General features: G+C 37.6%; 2 protein-coding genes across 2 annotated transcripts in view; both read left to right on the forward strand.

Annotated features, from left to right (window-relative positions):
• The first annotated feature begins 631 nt into the window (after positions 1–631).
• Positions 632–14,628, forward strand: HAUS3 (HAUS augmin like complex subunit 3). Its single transcript, XM_031553200.1, has 7 exons — positions 632–832; positions 1,011–2,508; positions 3,552–3,988; positions 5,635–5,860; positions 7,093–7,348; positions 10,460–10,603; positions 13,038–14,628. Exons 2-7 carry the CDS (start codon positions 1,597–1,599, stop codon positions 13,112–13,114), a joined length of 2,052 nt encoding a protein of 683 aa, XP_031409060.1. The 5' UTR covers positions 632–832; positions 1,011–1,596; the 3' UTR covers positions 13,115–14,628.
• Positions 14,629–14,731: 103 nt separating this feature from the next.
• The window catches only part of POLN (DNA polymerase nu), a 70,308-nt gene continuing 64,880 nt past the window's right edge, over positions 14,732–20,159 (forward strand). Inside the window, exons 1-4 of the mRNA XM_031553290.1 lie at positions 14,732–15,413; positions 15,888–16,081; positions 17,541–17,653; positions 19,703–19,857. Of these exons, the coding sequence (XP_031409150.1) occupies positions 15,009–15,413; positions 15,888–16,081; positions 17,541–17,653; positions 19,703–19,857 (867 nt within the window). The 5' untranslated portion in view covers positions 14,732–15,008. The remainder of the gene's footprint in view (positions 15,414–15,887; positions 16,082–17,540; positions 17,654–19,702; positions 19,858–20,159) is intronic.

Genomic DNA, 20,159 nt, shown 5'->3' on the forward strand with positions numbered 1-20,159 from the left:
GGTGGCCAGGTCTGTGCTGATCAATCCTCTGCTGCCACAGTGCACCATCAGCAGCATTACTGACCCAGCCAAGCATTCCCAGCATTCTCCTGCACAGCATTTACTGCCTATTCACATCACCAGCTGCCTCGGTATCATTTTCCCTATTTAAAACACTACAAAAGTATAAAGATTTAGTTGCAGTGTTTTTTTTGTTTTGTTTTCTGAGAGCAGCTTCACAGGCTAATTGCACTGCAAGCACGAAGGCTCTGCAGGCAAACGCCAGGCCCTCCTCCGCACTGCTCAGCTTCATGCAGCGCACCGAACCCCGCAGTCTGGTGCCGATGGTTTGCTCAGCACTGAGCCGCGTTAAATGGCAGACACCGTTGCTCTCCTTTTACGCTGGGGGACAGCAGGAAAGCCACAGGCTGCGGCACAGGGCTGCACACGACCGACCACAACGACAACCGACCCCGCCAGCGGCTCAGACAAAACGCCACAGCCGGCACCTAACGGCCGCTGCGCGCGGGCAGCCCGCCCACGTGACGTCACGGCGGCTTCCGGCCAAGCCTTGCGTAGGCCCGCCTGGTAGGAGCGGCGCGGCGCGCACGCGCCTGTACGACAGGCTGGCGGCTCGCGAGGAGGAGAGGCGCGCGTGCGCAATGGGCTTCAGCGGAGGGAGGCTGCGCGAGAGCGGCGCGCGGCGGCGTTTTGACCGTTAGCGCCATAACGGCCCGCCCGCCCCTCCCTCTTCTTCTCACAGCCTGCCGCCGTTCCCTCGCCTTGCGGACGCTGCCCGAACGCTTCTCAGTGCCGCGGCCTGTCCCGCCCGCCGCTGGGGCACCGCGCCGTGGTGAGTAACCCTGCCCGCTCCTCGTCCTAAGGGAAGCAGCCCCCGGCGTCCCATTGGGGCTGTTAGTCTGAAGGCTTCCCTTCGGTGCCTGGTTGCACCACAGAATGCTTGCTATGAGTGACCTTTTTGTAATTACTTTGGTATTTGTATGTTAAAGGACTTCTTGCTCTATTTTCAGAGGGAAATATAAAGACGAAGCCTTAAAAGACAAGATTCTGTTCGCTGCTGAAGTAAAAGATACAAACGAGAGTTTGAGTTCTTGTGTGGTGTCCTCTAGCTTTTTTTTAGGGCAGACTGAAAGCTTCCCTCGTTTTGGAGTTAAAAAGATCGTTAAATTTCGGATGTGGGAAGTTCAAAGCAGGGCAACGATGTGCTTGCTATTTGTTTGGGTCTGTTAGTTTAGAATTAATGGTGAAGTTCGATTTTAGTCTTAAAGTCACCTTTGCTATGCAAAACGATATATTTTTGCAAATATTTGGGATGTAATTTTTGTCAAGAAAAATTTTTTTGTCTTGGTTATCAGATCAGAACAGGAATGCCTTAAGACATCCCTGAAATAAAAATTGCTTTCTGGTCTTACTAACAATTGTAGCCTATGGTAGCTGTAGTTCAGTTCTGTGGTGTGATCTGCTACTTTCACTTTCCTGTGCATACACTTCTGTGTTAGAATACTGAATATTCCCTTAAAAAAGTCCATGCTAGAATAATCCTCTAGAAATTTTCCACACGTTTGAATCTTTTCTCCTTTCAAAAATACTTAAATCATGAGCTGTGGGAAGGAATTTGTGGAAATTCTTAAGAAAACTGGATATCCAAAAGCCAATGAGCTCAATGGAGAGGATTTTGACTGGCTGTTTGAGTCTTCAGAAGACAAATCATTTCTGGAGTGGTTTTGTGGAACTGTAAATGAGCAGCATGTGTTATCTGAAAAAGAACTGCAAGATTTTAATAGTCTTGAGTCTGGAAAGCCCATTTTAGAAGGAAATGCATTGAATGAAGTCCTTAAAAGCTGTAAGCCAGCAGATTCAGGGAACAGCAGCCAAGAGAAGGAGGAGGAACTTAAGAAATTAGAGGATGAGTTTCAAACTCTTCAGAAAATGAAAAATCTTACAATCCATCGGCATAATAAGCTTCAGATGATGATTTCTGAAAACAGCAGCATGTTACAGACACTAAAAATCAAAGAGGAAGAAACACAGAAAGATTTGAAAGAAGGTCTAGAACTGTTCACTGCAGCAAATAATAAGCTTAATAACGAACTGCTGTCTCTTGTGGATAGAGTAAAGAAATTGGCCTCTTTCTTCACTGCTTCGGCTTCAGAACGAGGATCAGGTTTGCATCCAGTGTTTTTTTCCCAGTTTTCCTTGGACAAGTATTTGTCTCAGGAAGAGCACTGCACTGCAGCACTTACCTCGTGTGCAAAAAAGTTTTTTCATCAGGGTATGTCGGAATTGGCTGAAAATTTGCACGAAGACAACTTTGAGCTTGCAGATATTAGCAAACGTGTCACTTGTGCTGAGACTACTGAAGCTTGTGGAAAGAGTCAGGAGATTGCCAGCCTCCAGGCAACATACATTTGTGCTCAGCGTCAGCTAATTGTATTGCAAGCTGAAGAAGAGAGCTTGAATTCAGCTATAGAGCGTGCAGAGAGCATGCTGCGATCCCCAAAGAGCAAGGTAAGTGGCAAATAGCTTTATAAGTTTGTGGAGTTTTAAACAGAGACAGGCATGCTTTGAATTATTAGTTCTACAATTTTTACATAGTGGAATTGCACTTATTGATATTTTAGTCTTGTTCTTGTGAAGTAGCTCCAGTGACTCAGAGCTAGCTTAGGAGTTTTTTCGGTATGGTAGTTGTACCATACTGTACAAGAGTACCTTGAATTCTACATTCTGGAGTTTATTACATTAAAAATCTGATTCTTAGTAGTACCTGTCTACTTTTGTTAAACTCTGCAACTTCAAGTTGTAGCTGTCTCCATTGTTTGTACAATAATCATAAACCTTAACTTTAAATTTTGCATATGGGGGCTAATGTGATATATATTCTTGTTAATATTTCCTTTAGGGAAAAAAACCTCCAGGTTTTAGTTCAGTGACTTGGGAATTTATAGTGTGGAGACATAATGTTGATATGTTTTAGATATCAAAACAATGACTTGTGTAGTTGAAATCCCACAGATCTCTCATCGAGTGATGGGCAAATGTGATATTTAAGGATGTGAGGAATTTGTAACAGAAGGAAGAAAATTAGCTTATACTGCAGTCATGGACTAACTGGAGGCATTATGTTTCATTTGTGGACAGGCATATTGTGCTTGATTGATTAGAGTCATTTGGAAAAGGTTAGTTCTGATGGGCAGTATTGATAGTCATCTGCTGAATGTAAATCTGTTTGAAATCTAGGTGTGAACTAAAATAAGCTCCTACAGTTTTTCTATAATGAAGTGTTTCATGGCTTTGCAGTAGAGCAGATTTAATTATTTCTTGAAATATATACGATACTTACCATCTTAAGTCTGTATTTGCCTTGTGTATTGTGAAGTTACTCTGTAAAGCTGCTTGCAGAGTTCTCATTTAATTTTGATGATGCTTTGATTTTCATGTGAGTGCATGATTCTTGTGTGACCTGAGAAAATGTGTTAGGGAAGCAGAATGAAGAAAGGTGAACAGAAAACTGAGGGAACCGTGAAGGGATTGATATGTTTTGCTTTATGCAGGGTATTGGAAAGCAAGAAAACGTCGAAGCCAAAATATCTAGTTTAAATGATGAAATCTCTATGATTAAGCAACAGATAGCTGAAATAAACAACAAAGATCTGCCTTCCCTTCTGAAAGAGCATGCACAGCTGTTCATTACACCCGTGGTAATGGCAGACCTGGATCATGAGATTGCTCAGCTGGACCATTTCACTTCTAAACAGGATGAGATCTGCAGCCATCTGATAAGACAGAAAGTGTCATTTGAACTTATTCAGCTAGCCTATGCCATAGAATTGAAGAAACACAAAGACATCTGCTGTCAACTTGAGAATCTGATAGAATCTCTGAAACAGAGCAGTAATGAGATGCAACAGAGACTGGAGGTGTTATCTAAGCAAACTGAACTTGCAAAGCCAAGGAATGCTATTAGTTCCAAGGACAATTTCTCTTGTAGGTAAGTGTGAAAGTCACTGAACCTTGACTTTTTTTTTTGAAATTAAGTTGGGAAGATAAAGATGTAGGTAAGCAAAGCAGTCTCAGTTGTTATTAGTTACTTGCCATAGCTACTTAATGTTTGAAATTCTCCAGAATTTAAGCTTTCAAGGTATGGGATGTTAACATCGCCTCAGCAGTACTGAGAATGTAATGAATGTTTAGCAAAATCAGACATCTTGAAAGCTTTTCCAGAAGTGCAGGTGCAAAGAGCTGTTACTAGCAGTTATATCCCAGGCAATATCCACGGCCTCATCTGCTCAGCCAACAAAACCCCTTATATGATGGAGGAGAGGAACAACTCCTGGAATGTAAGAAATGTGTTTAGCTCTTTAGTGCTACTTGACTTGCCACCTGCATCCTGTTGCCCATATAGGATTTTTTTCACCATCAAAGTGATTCAGTCTTCCTGTATCTCAGGTGGTACAGCAGGAGTGTACTGTGTTGTGTTCACTTCGAGGTACCTAAACTTTTTCATTAGGTGTGTTCTATAATTATAGGTGGTATAGGGCTTTTACCCCTTCTTTAAACTGTTGAAGTGGTTTTTTAATAGGTAAGTGACTGATAATTCATTCTTGAGCAGTGAATAGCGGAATGAGGTAGGATTCATCTTACCCAAGTTGTGTCTGTGTTGAAAAACTGTAACGTTTTATTATTGAGATTCTTTGTGACTAAGTAACAATATTTACTGACTGCTTGCTCACTTTTTTATTCTTTAAAAAGGCAGGCCTTGTTGCTCATGACAGAGTTGTAAACCCTGATGAATGGTTTATGAGCAGTAGATGAAATAAACTCAGTTACCTTTGAAATAGTGCTTCTCTCTCTAAAAGCACTCTCATACCTAATTGGGGCTCAATGATTCTCAAATTCTGGAGACTTTAATATGCAGAGGTGGCAGTAGCAACTGATCAAGTTAGCAGCAGTGAGATCAGTGTCTGTTCCTGATGTAGTGTTAAGTTATGGTTCTGTTTAGTTATAGCAAAATATTGCTGTCTTTTGCATGACTCTTTTGCATGACTCATAAGTGTAGAATTCCTTAGTAGTCTTTCCATAGATAGAAAACATTAAGCTTTAAAATTTCATAAAGATTTTTTTTGTATTTCTCACTGGCCATGGAGTTCTGGCGTTTTCTCAGTGCTGCTGTCCTTAAAGTGGAGGAAAGCAGTTTGCAAAAGCATGTGTTGTCATACTCCTGAATGAGTTGGCATTTGCTATTAGAGTCACTGTTCATAAGAACATATTTCACTGCTGTTGCTTGCCATCTGGAATATTTTGGAGTCCTGTGGATCACTCATGACCCATGTACATATAGAATTATGGGATCAGTGGGAGATACAGTGTTATATCAGCAGTACTCTTACTACTTCTGTACTTTGCTGGTCCTCAGTCTAATTTAGAATCATAGAGGTCTTTTCCAACCTTAATAATTCTAAGACCATCTAATCCAACCATCCACCTACCACCAGTATTGTCCATTAGACCATATTCTCTGGTACCATATCTACGTATTTCTTGAACTTCTCAACATGAAGATCTTCTCTTGACTGCTAATGCCAGGAATGCTTAAGTAACTTTAAAAATGCTTGTGTCTAACTTCATTTGTTCCAGGCTCTACCAGCTTTTGGAAGGAGAAAACAAAAAACAACTGTTTAAAACATACAAAAACCTGGAACAGATGGCTCAGAAATTAAATCAGGATTGTGTAACAGCACAAGAGCAGCTAGCAGTGTCTTCTCAGGAGCAGTCTCTCTTGTTGTCCAAACTAGACAGTGATGTAAATGCTCTTCGTGATGCTCTGTATTGCGGAGGAAATGAGATACTACTCACTAGTCGGGTATGTCCTTATGTCGTCATTAAATGATTGTGTCCATGCCTGTTGTGCTCTTTTACTAAGACAGTTATAAAGGATGTAGACATAAAATGGCCACAACGTGTCATTAACAGACTTAGTAGTGTAATGATGATGATGGGCTGGTAGTTGTGTTGCTCTTAGCAAGTGTGGGATTTTGCATATGTCGGCAGGTAATAATTTATTGGTTTTGAAGCAATAGTGGCATCTAACTCTTAATTTCTTTCAAAGGCAGTTACAGTCATGTATAGATTTATGGTGTGGAAAATGTCTTCTGGCTATGGTGTCACAGGAAAATTCATATAAATATTCACCTGAATAGTATGGTCTGGCCCCTTAAAATGGTGTGGCTGTGTTGGCTCATTTGTAGGGAATAAGAATGTTGGGATTTTTGATGGATAGCTTTAGTAGGACAATTCTATGACAGAGCTCCTGGATGGCTTTTGCAGCTGCTTTTGAAGGGGAATAAGGTTAAATACAATTTTGTTATAGTAAGCAACTATAAATATCTGAAAAATGCAACAGAAGCCTTCACTTGTTCCACAATCCTTACTTACATGCATTAGAAAATATATTGAATAACATATAATTAATAACATTCGACTCTATTCACAATATACAGAACAGTCTTACAAAGAAATTATTCTTTGTAATTAGAAGAATGCCTTCTTAAGGATTAAAGGTTATTGCCTCCATTAGTGTACTCTTTATTGGTCCAAGTTACTTAAAACAGTGACACATTTTTCTATTGGTACTGTGTCTAAGGAAAAATAATTCTTATAAGGAAATAATGGGCAAGTAGGTGACTAACCTGCCTACACTGAACTATCATAAGAATGACAATTAGGAGAACTGTATTTTGCAATTATTTCATATTAAAATTAAATTGCTTTTCTGTTTGATTTTGTTCCATTTTGACTAGTAATGAAGACTTGATAGACAATGTTGTTCAACATTAGTTGGAGGACAGGTTCTTACAGTCTTAATTCATCTGTTTTAGTAAGGAAGGAAATTAAATTACATTTCCATAACCTGATGCAGATGCATGCAGCTTGACAGCTACATATGCAGGATTTATCATATAATATTGTTTTTAATGATTTTTCACTTATTTAAAAAAAAAAAAAGACTTCCAAATGCAAAAGATTTTCATATTTCTAGTTCAACTGGTGTATTGATGATACAAAAATAACGTTTTTGTGTTGTGTATCTTTTAGGAACTTACTGAACAATTTCATCAACTGGAAGGTGATTTAAATAAACTAAATCAACTAATTATGGATCTTACTGCTGATGTGAAGTCAAAGAGAAACTTCTTAGCATCCAATAAGCTGCATCAGATGGAAAGAAACTTGTACGTGTATTTTTACAAAGATGAGAACCACTTGAAAGAGATGGTGGAGAAGCTTGAACAGCAGTCAGAGGCTAAAGCCAGTGGTCTGGAAGATGAGAATTTCACCACCAGTGAATTCCGTAATACTTAATCTTCAGTGTATTCTTAAGATAAAAAACATGTTAATGTAAACTGTCTACAAGTTTATGGAATAAGTATTAGCTTATCAAGGTGAACATTTATCACTGCAGTGTATGATAACAGCTGCCACAGTCACCATGTTTGGGTTATATGCTGCTTCATGGCTTTGGCATTTGGTCATTCAGTTCAAGTTGTTCAATATTAATTAGCACACTGGTTGCTTGAATGAATTATATACACACCACTCTTTTACTAGGCTGCATGTTGATTTCCACTTTGTGCAGCATAGAGCAAAGGAAAGCTTCAAACTCTTGAGATTAGTTTTCTTGCATGGTAAGAAACATTCAATGCAGGAAGAGGGATTCCAGATTTTGGAACATAAGTGGTAATGTGCTTCCTTCTGTAGAGGAAGGTTCTCCAAGGCAGAAATAATGATTCTGCTTTACAGTTCCTCTAAGATTTATTTTTATTGTATGGAAATGTATCAGAATACGTATCAGAATCTGTTGGCTGTTTGACCACCATGTCATCGCTTCATTTGTCTTCTCTGTAGAAATTAGTCCCCACTTATAGCAAACTTTTCAAAGAGAGAACTTTTAATTTACCTTTTGGACTTGGACATTCTGTGTATCTTTACACAGTATTTACTCTCTGATTTGTGTTGCCTGGCATTTGATGATGTTTTCATACTCCTGCATAGCCTGGTATTAAGACTGCTAATCAAATTTTTGTGTAGGCTTCCTAATAGACCAATGGCACTAAATATGCTCTTGTAGTATAAAAATATTCCAGGCTCTTGTTTTCTGATTAGATCAGCTGTACTTGCTTTCAAGTGTTGCACATATTGATGAAGGCTAGAAATTAGCTTCAATTTCAATAGTAGTATTTCAAAAAATATTTTGACTTCAAGCTTCTAATTTCTACGTTTATGTAACTTATTCTTAAATGTGTAATTTTTAGATTATCAGTTTGATGTTTTTGTCTACTTTTCATGCTGTTTAGATCCATATGTTGTTTGTTATTAAGTTCAGTTCAGTGCTGTCAATATTTATGGCATATCTGTATGTTAGTATATGCTCATGAATGGTGTCTTGTTTATTTTTAATCTTCTAGGTTCTCATTTTGATAGGCTCCAGAGTTTGAATCTGAAGATTACTACTTCTCTCTATGGGAAGTTAGGAAATATTTTTACCTTCTGTAAGAAAACAATGAATAAAAACATTAATTTTAAAAGTTAGGAGAAGACTATGTTCCTGGCTTGTGGAATGTCTGGAAAAGGAAAATCTTACTGCTATTGCTTCTTGCTTAATATCAAATTGCAAATCAACTATCACTGTATAGTGCATTATTTTGTTTGACAAAGTAGTGATTTTTTTTTTTCCTTGTATCTTTGTTAGATTCCATGAAAGTTAGTTATGACTTTGCATCATGCAGTATGGCAGTACTTAATTTGTAAGGGTTATGACCAGAAGTATCCTGTGACTTAAAAAATGCCTCACTGTTTTACTCTGCTTAAGGTTCTTGAGCACTGTGCTGGAGGTTGGTCATGTGGTGTTTTCATTTTTCTTTCTCACAAACGAGTTTAGAGATGCTCTTTGTCTTCTACAACATCTACAGTTCAAGCTATTATGAAAGCTTTAGATTATTGCATACACAAATTGAAACAGGATTACCTCTTTTGATCTAAATAGCTACTAGCAGAACTTAATGTGGCTTGATGGCTATTCCTCTTTGATAGTATTTTGTATTTGTAAGTAATTTCTTGTACAAGTTAAACTGTAAGCAATTTGCTTGTGATCTTGAACTAAGAAAAATATTTCTTTGTAAAGAAAAGGGTGTATCGTTGATAGTTAGACTTGACTTGAAAGGCTACTTATACACAGGACTTAGTAAAAGAAGATCAGAATAACATATTTGTATAGGAATTAAATTACTTAACAGTGATTCTCGGTGGAGAATATACTTTCTCGAATCCTTTGAAAATGTTGCATGCATACCTAGTGTCTGTAGTAAGTTCTGTGCTTTATACTGATCTAGCTATATAAAGTCAAGCAGTATGGCAGTATGGGTACCTTGTCTCTAGTTCTCCCAAATGCATTTTATCTAGTGCTTCCAAGTTTTTGTATGTACTGTCCTGTAGCCATACTCTACAAGTGGAAAAGCAGCTGCTTTTGGAGAGGGGAGGAAAGAAAGGGTAAAATTGGTAAAACTGTGCTTAAAACTTGTAGAGACTTTTGACACGACTGACTTTACACTGATGAATGTAGTCATGCTAATACTTGACTATGTAAATTATACAGAATTAAAAAATAGGTTTTTTTTATATGCACGTTTTCTAAAACTGTATTATTGATCTTTGTGCATGATGATAGTAACTCTTCTTTCATCACATGTTGGTGCTGTTTTGACAGATCAAGAAAAACATCCATGAATTAAAACTTGAGTACTAACAACAGTAAAGCTGTGCATATGCTAGATATAGACTAGATTGAACATATTGGGGTGAAGTATTTTCAACATAGAATAATCCTTGTTTGTCATTCTCTTATTAAAGTTAGCTATACTTAAGACTGCATAATTTTTAGCAGGACAAGGGGAAATGGTTTTAAGTTGAGGGAGGGAAGACTTAGGTTGAATGTCGGGGGAAATTTTTTACAGTCGTGTGGTGTGGTGAGGTGCTGGAACAGGCTGCCCAGAGAGGTGTCATCATCATCCCTGGAGGTGTTCGAGGCCAGATTGGATGGGGCCCTGGGCAGCCTGATCTAGTATTAAATGTGGAGGTTGGTGGCCCTGCATGTGGCAGTGGGGTTGGAGATTCATGATCCTTGAGGTCCCTTCCAACCCTGGCCATTCTGTGATAATTTTTCTCAGTGTACTAAAACACTGTATTTCAAGATGTTTCACTTTGTAGGTTTTGTGAATGACGAGTTTTGCTAATTTTGATTTGCAATACTTTAGAATACTTTAGGCATGTCAGGGAGAAAATCTATTAAGGCAAATGGATGGCTGAGCACAGTCATTGTATTTTGTCTTTAACTTAAACAGAATTAAAGTGCAGACTGCTTTCTGACTGATATAATGCATAATTCATATGTGTATTCTATGTTTAGGTTTAATCATAAAAATGGAGCATTACACATCATACATAGGATGTGGGATTTCTGAGGTGCCTTTATCTGATGCTGCTCAGAGGATTATGTCAGCTTTGCAGTCTATTCCTACAGGAGTACAGACTAGCAGAAAAAATAATCAGAGTAAGTCTTGGCATTCTTAAGTGTCTCTCTTTCCAGTTGAAAAACTGAAATGCAAGCACACAATATGGAACCTCAGGAATTAAGAAATAACTGTAGCATTTGATGTGTCTTTCCTGGTTAAATATCACTGTGTGAGTGCAAGAAACTGGGATCTTGCTGTTAGCCTGAATTTTACTACATTTTTTTCCTTCCTAACCTGTAATAATATAAATGAGAATTTCTAGCCATTAACACTGTAAATCTGCATTAACTTGAATCTTCACTAGGTACTTGCAGTAGAGATGCTGAAAAATTGCAAGAAGCCCTGTGAGCTCTCCAGACTCATGTTTTTTCTTCCAAAACATTCTCATTACCAACTTGCTCTGTGCAATTCTAGGGGAAAAAGTGAATGTAAGTTCCAGCGGTAGAGCGGGGTAGATAATGTTAATGGTGTGTCAGCACTTTTAGACTAGCTTTTGTGAAGTTTGAAGGCTAGGATGGCTTTCTACTGCCATCTGGTGATAATTCCTAGCATAAGGCAGGAACTGAAAGTTGTGTAGCCACTTACGTATGTCGTACTGAATACTGTGTGCTGCAGGAGAGAAAATAAGGTCTATTTTCTCAGAATGGTGAACTTGTAAGAAAAAGTATCTAGATACTTTAAGCAGTTAAGAGCACTGAATGCAAAATCGCTTATTATCATTGTTAGATTATAATCTTATTATTGTGGAAGAGTGAATTTTAGGTTTGGTTTTCTTGATGCATCCCACCAGTTAGGGGACTTAACTGGAGATAAATAACAAATTATACAGTGTGAGATGCCTACAATATTATAAAGTAATATGCTTAGTTTCTTCTGGGGAAAGTAGTTGTCTTTTAAAATGCTTTTTTAGTCTTTTAAATACAGGATCCTGGTTTGCCTAGTCAAATCCTTATTCTAATAATCAAACGGTTTCAGTGAAAGGAAGTAGATTTCTTCATGCTTTGTTACTGAACAGCAGCATGTTAGGTTCAGAATTTCTTGCTGCTGGTAATGCAAGTTTTGTAGCAGAAATCAGCAGGATTTCTGGACCAGCAGTTAGAAAGGAATATGCATTTTGCTCATGAGTATTTTTTGGTTTCTTTTTTAATTGCTAGGCAATATAAGGATCTAGAGGTAAGAGTTCTAATTGCAGACTGCAGAGGCACATATTTCAGGAAACTTCTTTTACTGTGCTCATTGAAATTTTAAGTACTGCTTGCCTATTACCCTTCGTTCTTTTATTCCAGCCCTCATTTACTTCTCTTCTTGGACTCCTGGGTGGTGTTGAGGGAAGAAAAGGAGAAGGCACATCTTAACCTTTTCATTCACATTATGTAAAGTCCTGAAATTACAAAGCCTTCCTTAAACTTCCAGAAGAACTCTAGGCTAAAATATCACTGGTAGTTCAGAGGTGGGCCCAGGTTAGCAACTATGCTGTGGCCTGGGGTTCTGTCTTAAACCCAGCACTGACAGCCACAACTGTGCTGTTATGCTGGCCGTGACTCACCTTTCTGTCAGTTTGATCAGTCTGAGTTTTCCTTGCTCTCTTCTTGTCTGGTCTTAAAACCCATTCTCTTGCAAGGATGAGCAATGTGATAAGAATTAACTTCTCAATGGAGCGTGGTCAATTTTTTTTTCTAGGTCATATGCAAATAAAATATTTTATTGAATACTATTTCTGAGGATAGTATTACCTAACAACACGTTACACTATTTATAAATATCGTTGTTTGTAAGTATCTGAAGTGTGGAAGTTGAATGGATGGAGCTGGGCTCTTCGCGGGTGTTCAGTGTCAGGATAAGGGGCAACAGGCAAAAGCTGTAACACAGGAAGTTCCATACAGATATGAGGAAGAACTTCTTCACTGTGAGAGTGACAGAGCATTTGAACATACTGTCCAGAGAGGCTGTGGAGTCTCCTTCTCTGGAGATTTTCAAGATCTGGATGTCTACCTCTGCAACATGCTTTAGCAGGGGAATGGACTTGACTTCTTTGGAGGTCCCTTCCAGCTCCTGTGATTTTGTGTAAACTGTGGCACGTGTTTGTTGTTTTTATTGTACATGCCTCTAGCGTTGCTTTGACAAAAATTGAATAGATTTTGAAGGATGGCAGTGTGCATGCTTACAATATTACAGTAAAGTGCCTTCTGAGTACCCTAGAAAACGTTTTCTGCTTTGTAGCAAAGTTGAATATCCTGTTTGTTGTTTTTTTTTTTTAAGGGAGACAGAGCATACTTCTGTGTATGCATGTTTCAGAACCTGCAGCCATTTTAAGCATGAATTGTGTTAGTCTGAGGAAAACAGCTGCCACAGAAAACTTGATAGCAATTATTTTATCTGTAGTAACAGGGTTGGTAATCTAGCACTCTGTAAGCTAAATTATATGCACTGATCAGGTTCGTTTGTGTTATAAAATATTTTCTTTTCTTAAAGGTAAAGAGAAGACAAAGGAAGATAAACTAGGTGATAAGGATACAGGTCTGAAAAATGAAAAGGCAAGCACACTGTAAGATAAAATACCACTAAAAAAAGCCACTGGTTTATAGAGGACTTGAAGTTGTTATTGACTAGTTCTTCCCTAACAAACTGTGTTGCAGTACATTGCATACATTTGTGGTTTAGATAACTTTCCTCTTTAATCTTATTTTGCACTTGCTGTCTATTTGCCTTAGAGAGTCTTGGCCCCACCTTGCACTGCTTATACAGTCTTTTCTGACAGATTGACCAGAAATAAATTAAGAATGTTGCCAAATTCAGGTAGTTAATATAGTTTTAAATTGTTCTCACACCTCTATGACTGAAGAAACGCTAGCATCTGAAAATACCCTGCAAAATACTGGAAAGAACTTTTTGTAGCAGTAGTGAAGTGTCTTATGTTTTGTAAATTATCCTCTCATCCATAACTAGCCCATGTAATTCCCATGTGGGGAACAGAACAGTTCTAGAACAGAACCATTAGATATTATATCCTTTCCATTAGCTGTTCTAAATTAACGCATTGTTCTGTCTACTGAAAGTCCTTAGGGCAGCTGTGTGGGTGAAGATTAAATTATTTTACCATCCATCTCTGGTGCTTCCATAGGCTGCTACTAGGTGTTTCACAATCAAAGTGAGCTGGTTCACAAGAAAAATACGTGCAAATTGGGAAGTTTAATTTTTCTGTTGAATCATCTCCCTGAATTTATTTAATGTGCATGCAGGTACACATAAGGAAGAAATCTTTTACAGTGAGGGTGGTGAGACCCTCACACAGGTTGCCAGAGATGCCCCATCCCTGGAGGCTTTCAGGGCGAGGCTGGACCAGGCTCTGAGCAACCTGATGTAGCTGTGGATGTCCCTGTTCATTGCAGGGGAGTTGGACTAGATGGCCTTTAGAAGTCTGTTCCAACTCTGATTCCAGGTGCTACTCCAAGAATGGAAATGGCTAACTGGAACAGTCCCAACTTGGGTTGAGGTTGAGTTCTATTGAGTTGGTCAAATGATTTGCAGGTATTAAAACTGAAGCCCTATCCCAGCTGCAAATCCCATAGCCTTCCTTACTCCAACTCTGGAGATTATTGCTCACTTCTGCAAGTCCATCTAGGAGGCTTGACATGGGGTAGCTTACTGCAAATTTAATTGGCTCTTAGATGGGCTTCATGAGAATGATTTAAGCCATAGATGGATGTAAATAGTAGTGGAAACCCATCCTGTAATGTTGAGGAGATAAATTTTGACTCACCACATTTAGCAAGATTATTCTACATAAATTATGGAACTACATCTTCTGACTTTGAAAGCCTGTTATTTACTTCCAGCTATGTCATTATTTCTAATAGATGATTGGTTCTTCCCCGAGGCGGCTGCTGCTGCTTTGTGTTAATCATTGTTCAACTCTATTATTCTGACTTGATAATTAACATTGTTTTGTTCCTATTTTTGAAGTTTTAAAAAGATAATTACTTACTGCTGATTCTATAATTACTTTGGTGTCCTAATTCAAATTCTACTATGTGTTAAACAATAAAAACTGGTTGTAATTTGACTGGAGAATATACTTGAGTGCAATAGCTGTCTGTCTACAGTTCTTACACATTCAGTCCTTCTGAGCTGATATTTTCCCACCTAAGGATATAAGTATAAAATCATTTTTTATATATATGCTATTTGGCCTATAGTTTCCTTAAGCTGGCTCTTTTCTGATGTTATCACTAACTTTTTTCTGTAGAGCATCACATCTTGAAAAGCTAAGCTGAATGGACTCATGTATGTTCTTTTGTGTCTCCTAATAAGTTGAAAAATTGGTTCACTGAACATTTTCTGATTTATTTATTTTTTTTCCCCCAGGAGATCAGTGATTCCATAGTTGCCTTATTAAAATCACCTGCCAGCTCTGAAAAAAGTACTGCTGGTGAGATAGTCAGGATGGCACATACCAAAGAAATACTTTGCTGTCAAGATAACAAAATATTGGGCTTCTACCGGGAATTAGGCTCTACTAAATGGGGATATAAGGAGAGAAACCTTACAGTAGAAGAAAGAAACATGGCAGATGGTGAAAAGAATTTAGTTACCCCCCTTAAAAGAAAGCAAGAGGTACCTACATATTGTTTGGGGAAAAAAAGATTGCTTGTTAAGAAACACATTTCACATGAGAGGAGATATAACTGGACTTCCAGACAAGCAGAGCATTCTGAAAATGATTTTTGTGATATCAGGAGTTTAGGATATGAAGAAAAAAGAGAATTAATTGCAAATATAGAAGAAGCAGTGGCTTTTGTAACTACCATGATATTTCTAGATGGTTCTTCACAGCTTAACACAGAGCAGGTTAGTGAATTGTGGGTTTTTTGTGATGGTTTTGCTGAATTATTTGAACTGTGCATGTGGCTGGTTAATATAAAGCCATGTTCATTGGGAGGGTGGAATCCGGAGCAGTTTCAAACATTCTTGCTTACCAAAATACTAATTTATAATGAGATAAATCTTCATACTTCTGGCTGCCTTTTATTCTTAGTTATCAAGTAAAATCTAAAGAAATTGGAACCTCTTGGGCTAAGCACTCATTAGCATACATCAAGCAAGACTTTAAATATTTTTTTTCTTCTTCCTACCTTGGCTGTCACTGTAGTTTGTTGGTTCTTTTTTTTTAGGGATGAAGCATTTGCAAACTCCTTTATTATGTCAATGGTGTGTACAGTAACTACTGTACCTTGTAGTTTTCATATTGTAAAATACTTGGGAAATTTTTTGGCATTGCATAAAAGATCTCAGAGGAAACACTGTTGTAATTATACTTAACAGACCACCTTAGCCTCATCAGTAAAGGGAATTGCTGTATTAGTGAAGAGTCAAACAGATCGCCTTTGCTCTCTCAATTTCTCTTCAACTGCCAGTACTTGGAGCTCTGCTAGTCAAAGTGATAAATTCATTTATTTGGAAACTGAATGCTCTTCCCTTTGGGAGCAAGAAGAACAGGCTCACAACAAATTTGCCCGGTAAGAGTTTGTAAGAATAAAGCAACATTCTGCTTTCTGTATGGCTTTGGCTGTGATGATATTGATGACTTGATTTCTTTGCAGGAGGAGGCTGGGATTATGATAATATTCATTTAATATACTAATACACAATCCTTAAGTATTATATCAATTTATAATATTAATATATTCACCTAGAAATGCTGTGTGAACACCCTACAATGATATGGCTCAAAAGACATAAATCTCAAATCTCACAAGATTTTTCTTTTTGTATCTAATCTTCACTTCCTCCCTGCATTTCTTACATAGTAATCTTAGGACATTGTAAATAGCCTTTTTGATCTCTGGTAATATTTTTCATTTTGGAGCATAGGGAGCAGTAGGCTTTTAAGATGACTTTTGAGATGTTGAATGAGATTTTCTTGTTATCCAGTAACAGCGAAACATCCAAATTACAACAACGTTTTCTGCATCTGTTTAATAGTTGGGCTAAATTTTTCAAGTTGGGTTTTATTTTGAACTTCCACTTAATATAACCAAAATGCATTTTTATTCCTTATTAACTTTGAAGTAGTATCCTATTAAGGGAGGAATTAGATTGATTTTTTCACTTCAATAGTCACATGATAAAACTTTTTCATAATGCTTTATGATTTTCAGTAACAACTGATTTATTGTAAACAACTGAATTTTAGGATTTAAAGTACTTCAGAACAACAAAAACTCAAGAATAAAGAAGTTAAATAAGTATTCTACCTATGCATTTTTTTCTAAATGCTTATTGCAAGAATGGTGAGGTTGTTTAATAGTGATTCTACAATATACTCAGAAATACCTTATGACCTAAAAAATTTAAAATAAAAGATTTTAAACCTGTCCAAGAACTGTGGTTTCATTTCATTAACAGTAAATCAACATGAAAGCCCTATAAGGAATAATCTTTTTATGCTGTCGAAAATAAAGCTTACTGGAAACAACACGCATGATTAGTGAAATCTATACATAGTTCTATTTCAAATGTCGTGGATACAGGAACTATAGATGCTTTCAAAAAAGAATGGGAAGATATGGAAAAATGAGAGTAGAACTAGTTTTAAGCAGCCTTTGAGCAGTAGGCAGTTAGAGCAATTTAGATTGTCTAGTAACTTTAGAAGATTCTGTGATCTCATTTAGACACCTTAAAGTATTATAGGGATGCAAGTTGCTCTTTTGGATTAAGATTGTGTTTAATTCTAAGTGTCAGGATTTCCTTATGCATGCATGGTAAGCCATCTGTTACTGTGTTTAAGTACAGAATGAAGATTCAGGTATTGAATTGAAAAATTAATATTCAAATACAATACTATATTCTTATTAAAATAAATGCCTTGTATTAGCTGTTCAGTTTAGTGCAACTTGCTAATTAAAAATATAAATTAAATGGCTTAACTAAATCTAATAGCAGTATAGTGCATATTCAAAAACTTTTTCTGTGCAGGCAAGTGTTGTTTCAAATACTACGTTGCAAAGTTCCAGTTATCTGCTTCAATGCAAAAGATTTCCTGAAGATAGTACTTCAAATTTATGGTAATGGAATTAGCTGGAAACAAGGTAACTGTCTAATCTATGACTTAATCCTGTAATCTGTGCCTGTGGCGTTAAAATTACGAGGTGTAGAAGCAATTAGATTAGTGGTTAGTTAAATACTGGAAAGCAGTTCTAAAACAATGGAAAAGAACATCTCTCTTGGGGAGTTTCTGAAGAGAGACTTTGCATGTTGAGGTGATGTATTTCTTCTTAGAGTAGGAATTGCTGAAACACTGAGAAGTTTAAGGATGATTTCCAGTGGAAACAAAAGAGTTCAACACAATCCTGTGTATATCTGAGAAGGTTAAATTGCCTTGAGCTTCATGTTCCCCATAGAAACTTCCTTAAACTGCCGTGTACCAACTAGTGGAATACTTATGTTAATTCAAACTGGTAAAGTACAGCATGCTTTGCCATTGGGATTCATTAAGGTTTCTGGGGGAGATATACAGGACTTGAGTCTTGACTACCATTTCACAGTTTGCAAATAATCGTGCTTTAATCTGCACCATCTCTTCTGGTCATTTTATCTCAGCCTGACTCTGGTTATGCTGCAGTTCTTTCAGGTTGCTTCTGTCCTAGTTACATATCTTACTCCTAATGTTGCAGGTGTCCTACCCTTCCAAGGACTGGGTTGTTGGTTGCAACTCTTTACTACTGAGCTGACTTAGTGAAAATCTTACTTGAGAAAGAGAGAGCGAATGGTTGGGATGTTTGATTCTTCATCACTATTAAACTGGAGACTCTTGTGTGCATTGTAAATAGAGATATTAGTAGAGGATCTCTGATAGCTCACAAACACTGTTTGGTAGCAGGATTCTCTTTTCCATGTGTTCTGGGAAGAATTCAGATTTTTATTTTAAAAAAAGTGCACACTTCAAGCAGTCCTCACATGAACTTGTGGATGTCCAGCATCTCATTGGACAATGCCTTCCTGCAACCTCTGGGTGTCTTTCCAACAGCCGTCAGCTGCCTGCAGTGTTACTGTCCCTCAGTGAGGCTGTGTTGCTCAGTCTGCCTCTTCACAGTGCGTCATCTAAGTTGATGGCAAGCCTGTACAGTACAGTTGTGTAAATTTCATTTAATCACTGTAGAGATTATTTCCTGCTGAAAGAATAGTAAGAGTCCTATGGGTATACCTAAATCTTATTTTCCAAGTGAATTCAGGGCTTCGTCTACTTCCTTGCGCTGCATCATTCCAAATCAAGGTAGTCTCCCAAAAAAGAGAAGGAATCTCTTAGTAGTGCACTCAGCAGGGTGTCCTTGAGACAATTTCTGTGGCTGCTCCTTAGTATCTGTTAGCTTCCAAGGTGAAGAGCTTGTTTGTATTTGAAGAAAGGGGTAGTGAGCTATGTAAAATCTTCGTGTGAAACCATGCAGCTAAAGTATCTTTCATTTATCTGGCTGCTCCAGCACAGGCCAAGCTGTTTCAGGAGAAAAAAGGTCTTGTTCCCTGTCATCTGGCAAGCAGCAACAGAAAGTGCTTTTCAGCAGCAGTTAAATCAGCAGAGATGAACAAGTCTGGTTCTCATCAGACTAGTCTTGTAGCTGTCACATATGTAATGGATGTTAAACTTTCTTTCAGCTAATTGAGTCTGAAGGTTGTATAGCTGGGAATTGATTAATTTATATGAGTATGTACCTATGGGTTGTTGTTTGAACTTAATTACTTAGAGATTCCTTAAGAGGGTGCTTACGTCTATCTTTGGCTATATCTCAAAATTCTAGTTCTCCACCCTCTTCTCTGTGGTATTACAGTGCATATGACATTAAACAGCACTAGGTTTGTTCAATCCTATGTAGTTATGTGGATCTGAGAGAAAGTGCAGCATAAACACGTAAGGTTCTGCAGGACAGAAGTGTTTGATTTTTGAGATCAAAGCATTATGTACTCATGTGAATTCATATATTCATATGTTGCAGATCTTAAAAGTGATTGCTAGAAAGTATTTATTATTTTAGGTCTATTTATAATGTGTGTCTACAGGAGAGATGGACAAAATTTTAGAAGTATTTATCTACCTGGGAGGTAACTTAAATATTTTAATTGTCAGAAATAACTGATTTTTGTAGTTGCTGATAGTGTCGTGTTGGATCCAAGGATTGCAGCATGGCTGATAAACTCCAGTGACACAGTTCCCTCTTTTGAGTGCCTAATGCAGTATTTTGAAAAATCTTATTCAGTGGAAACAGTAAATACAGATACAGGTGCTTTGAGAAATTCTTCGGTAAGTAGTTTGTTTTAGTTGTTTTGGTTTTTTTTTTCTGGTTGATTTAAAAAAGGAAGGAGATGTTGAAAATGGTGCTCGTAAGAATATTGAAAAATTACAGATTATGCCTTTTGAATAGAAAATGATTATATTAATGCTGCTTGTTAGAAATCTAACTTTAAAAAGGGGGATGAAAGGAAGGGTTAACTGAATTCTACTAATATTGCACCTAATTTGCCAGGAACAGTTGCACAATTCTGTATCCAAACCCTGAAGTTCAGTAGCAATGTTAATTAGTAGAAAAATTGGTCTTTTCTTTC

The sequence above is a fragment of the Meleagris gallopavo genome, chromosome 4, assembly GCF_000146605.3.
Source record: "Meleagris gallopavo isolate NT-WF06-2002-E0010 breed Aviagen turkey brand Nicholas breeding stock chromosome 4, Turkey_5.1, whole genome shotgun sequence".
Lineage (NCBI taxonomy): Eukaryota > Metazoa > Chordata > Aves > Galliformes > Phasianidae > Meleagris > Meleagris gallopavo.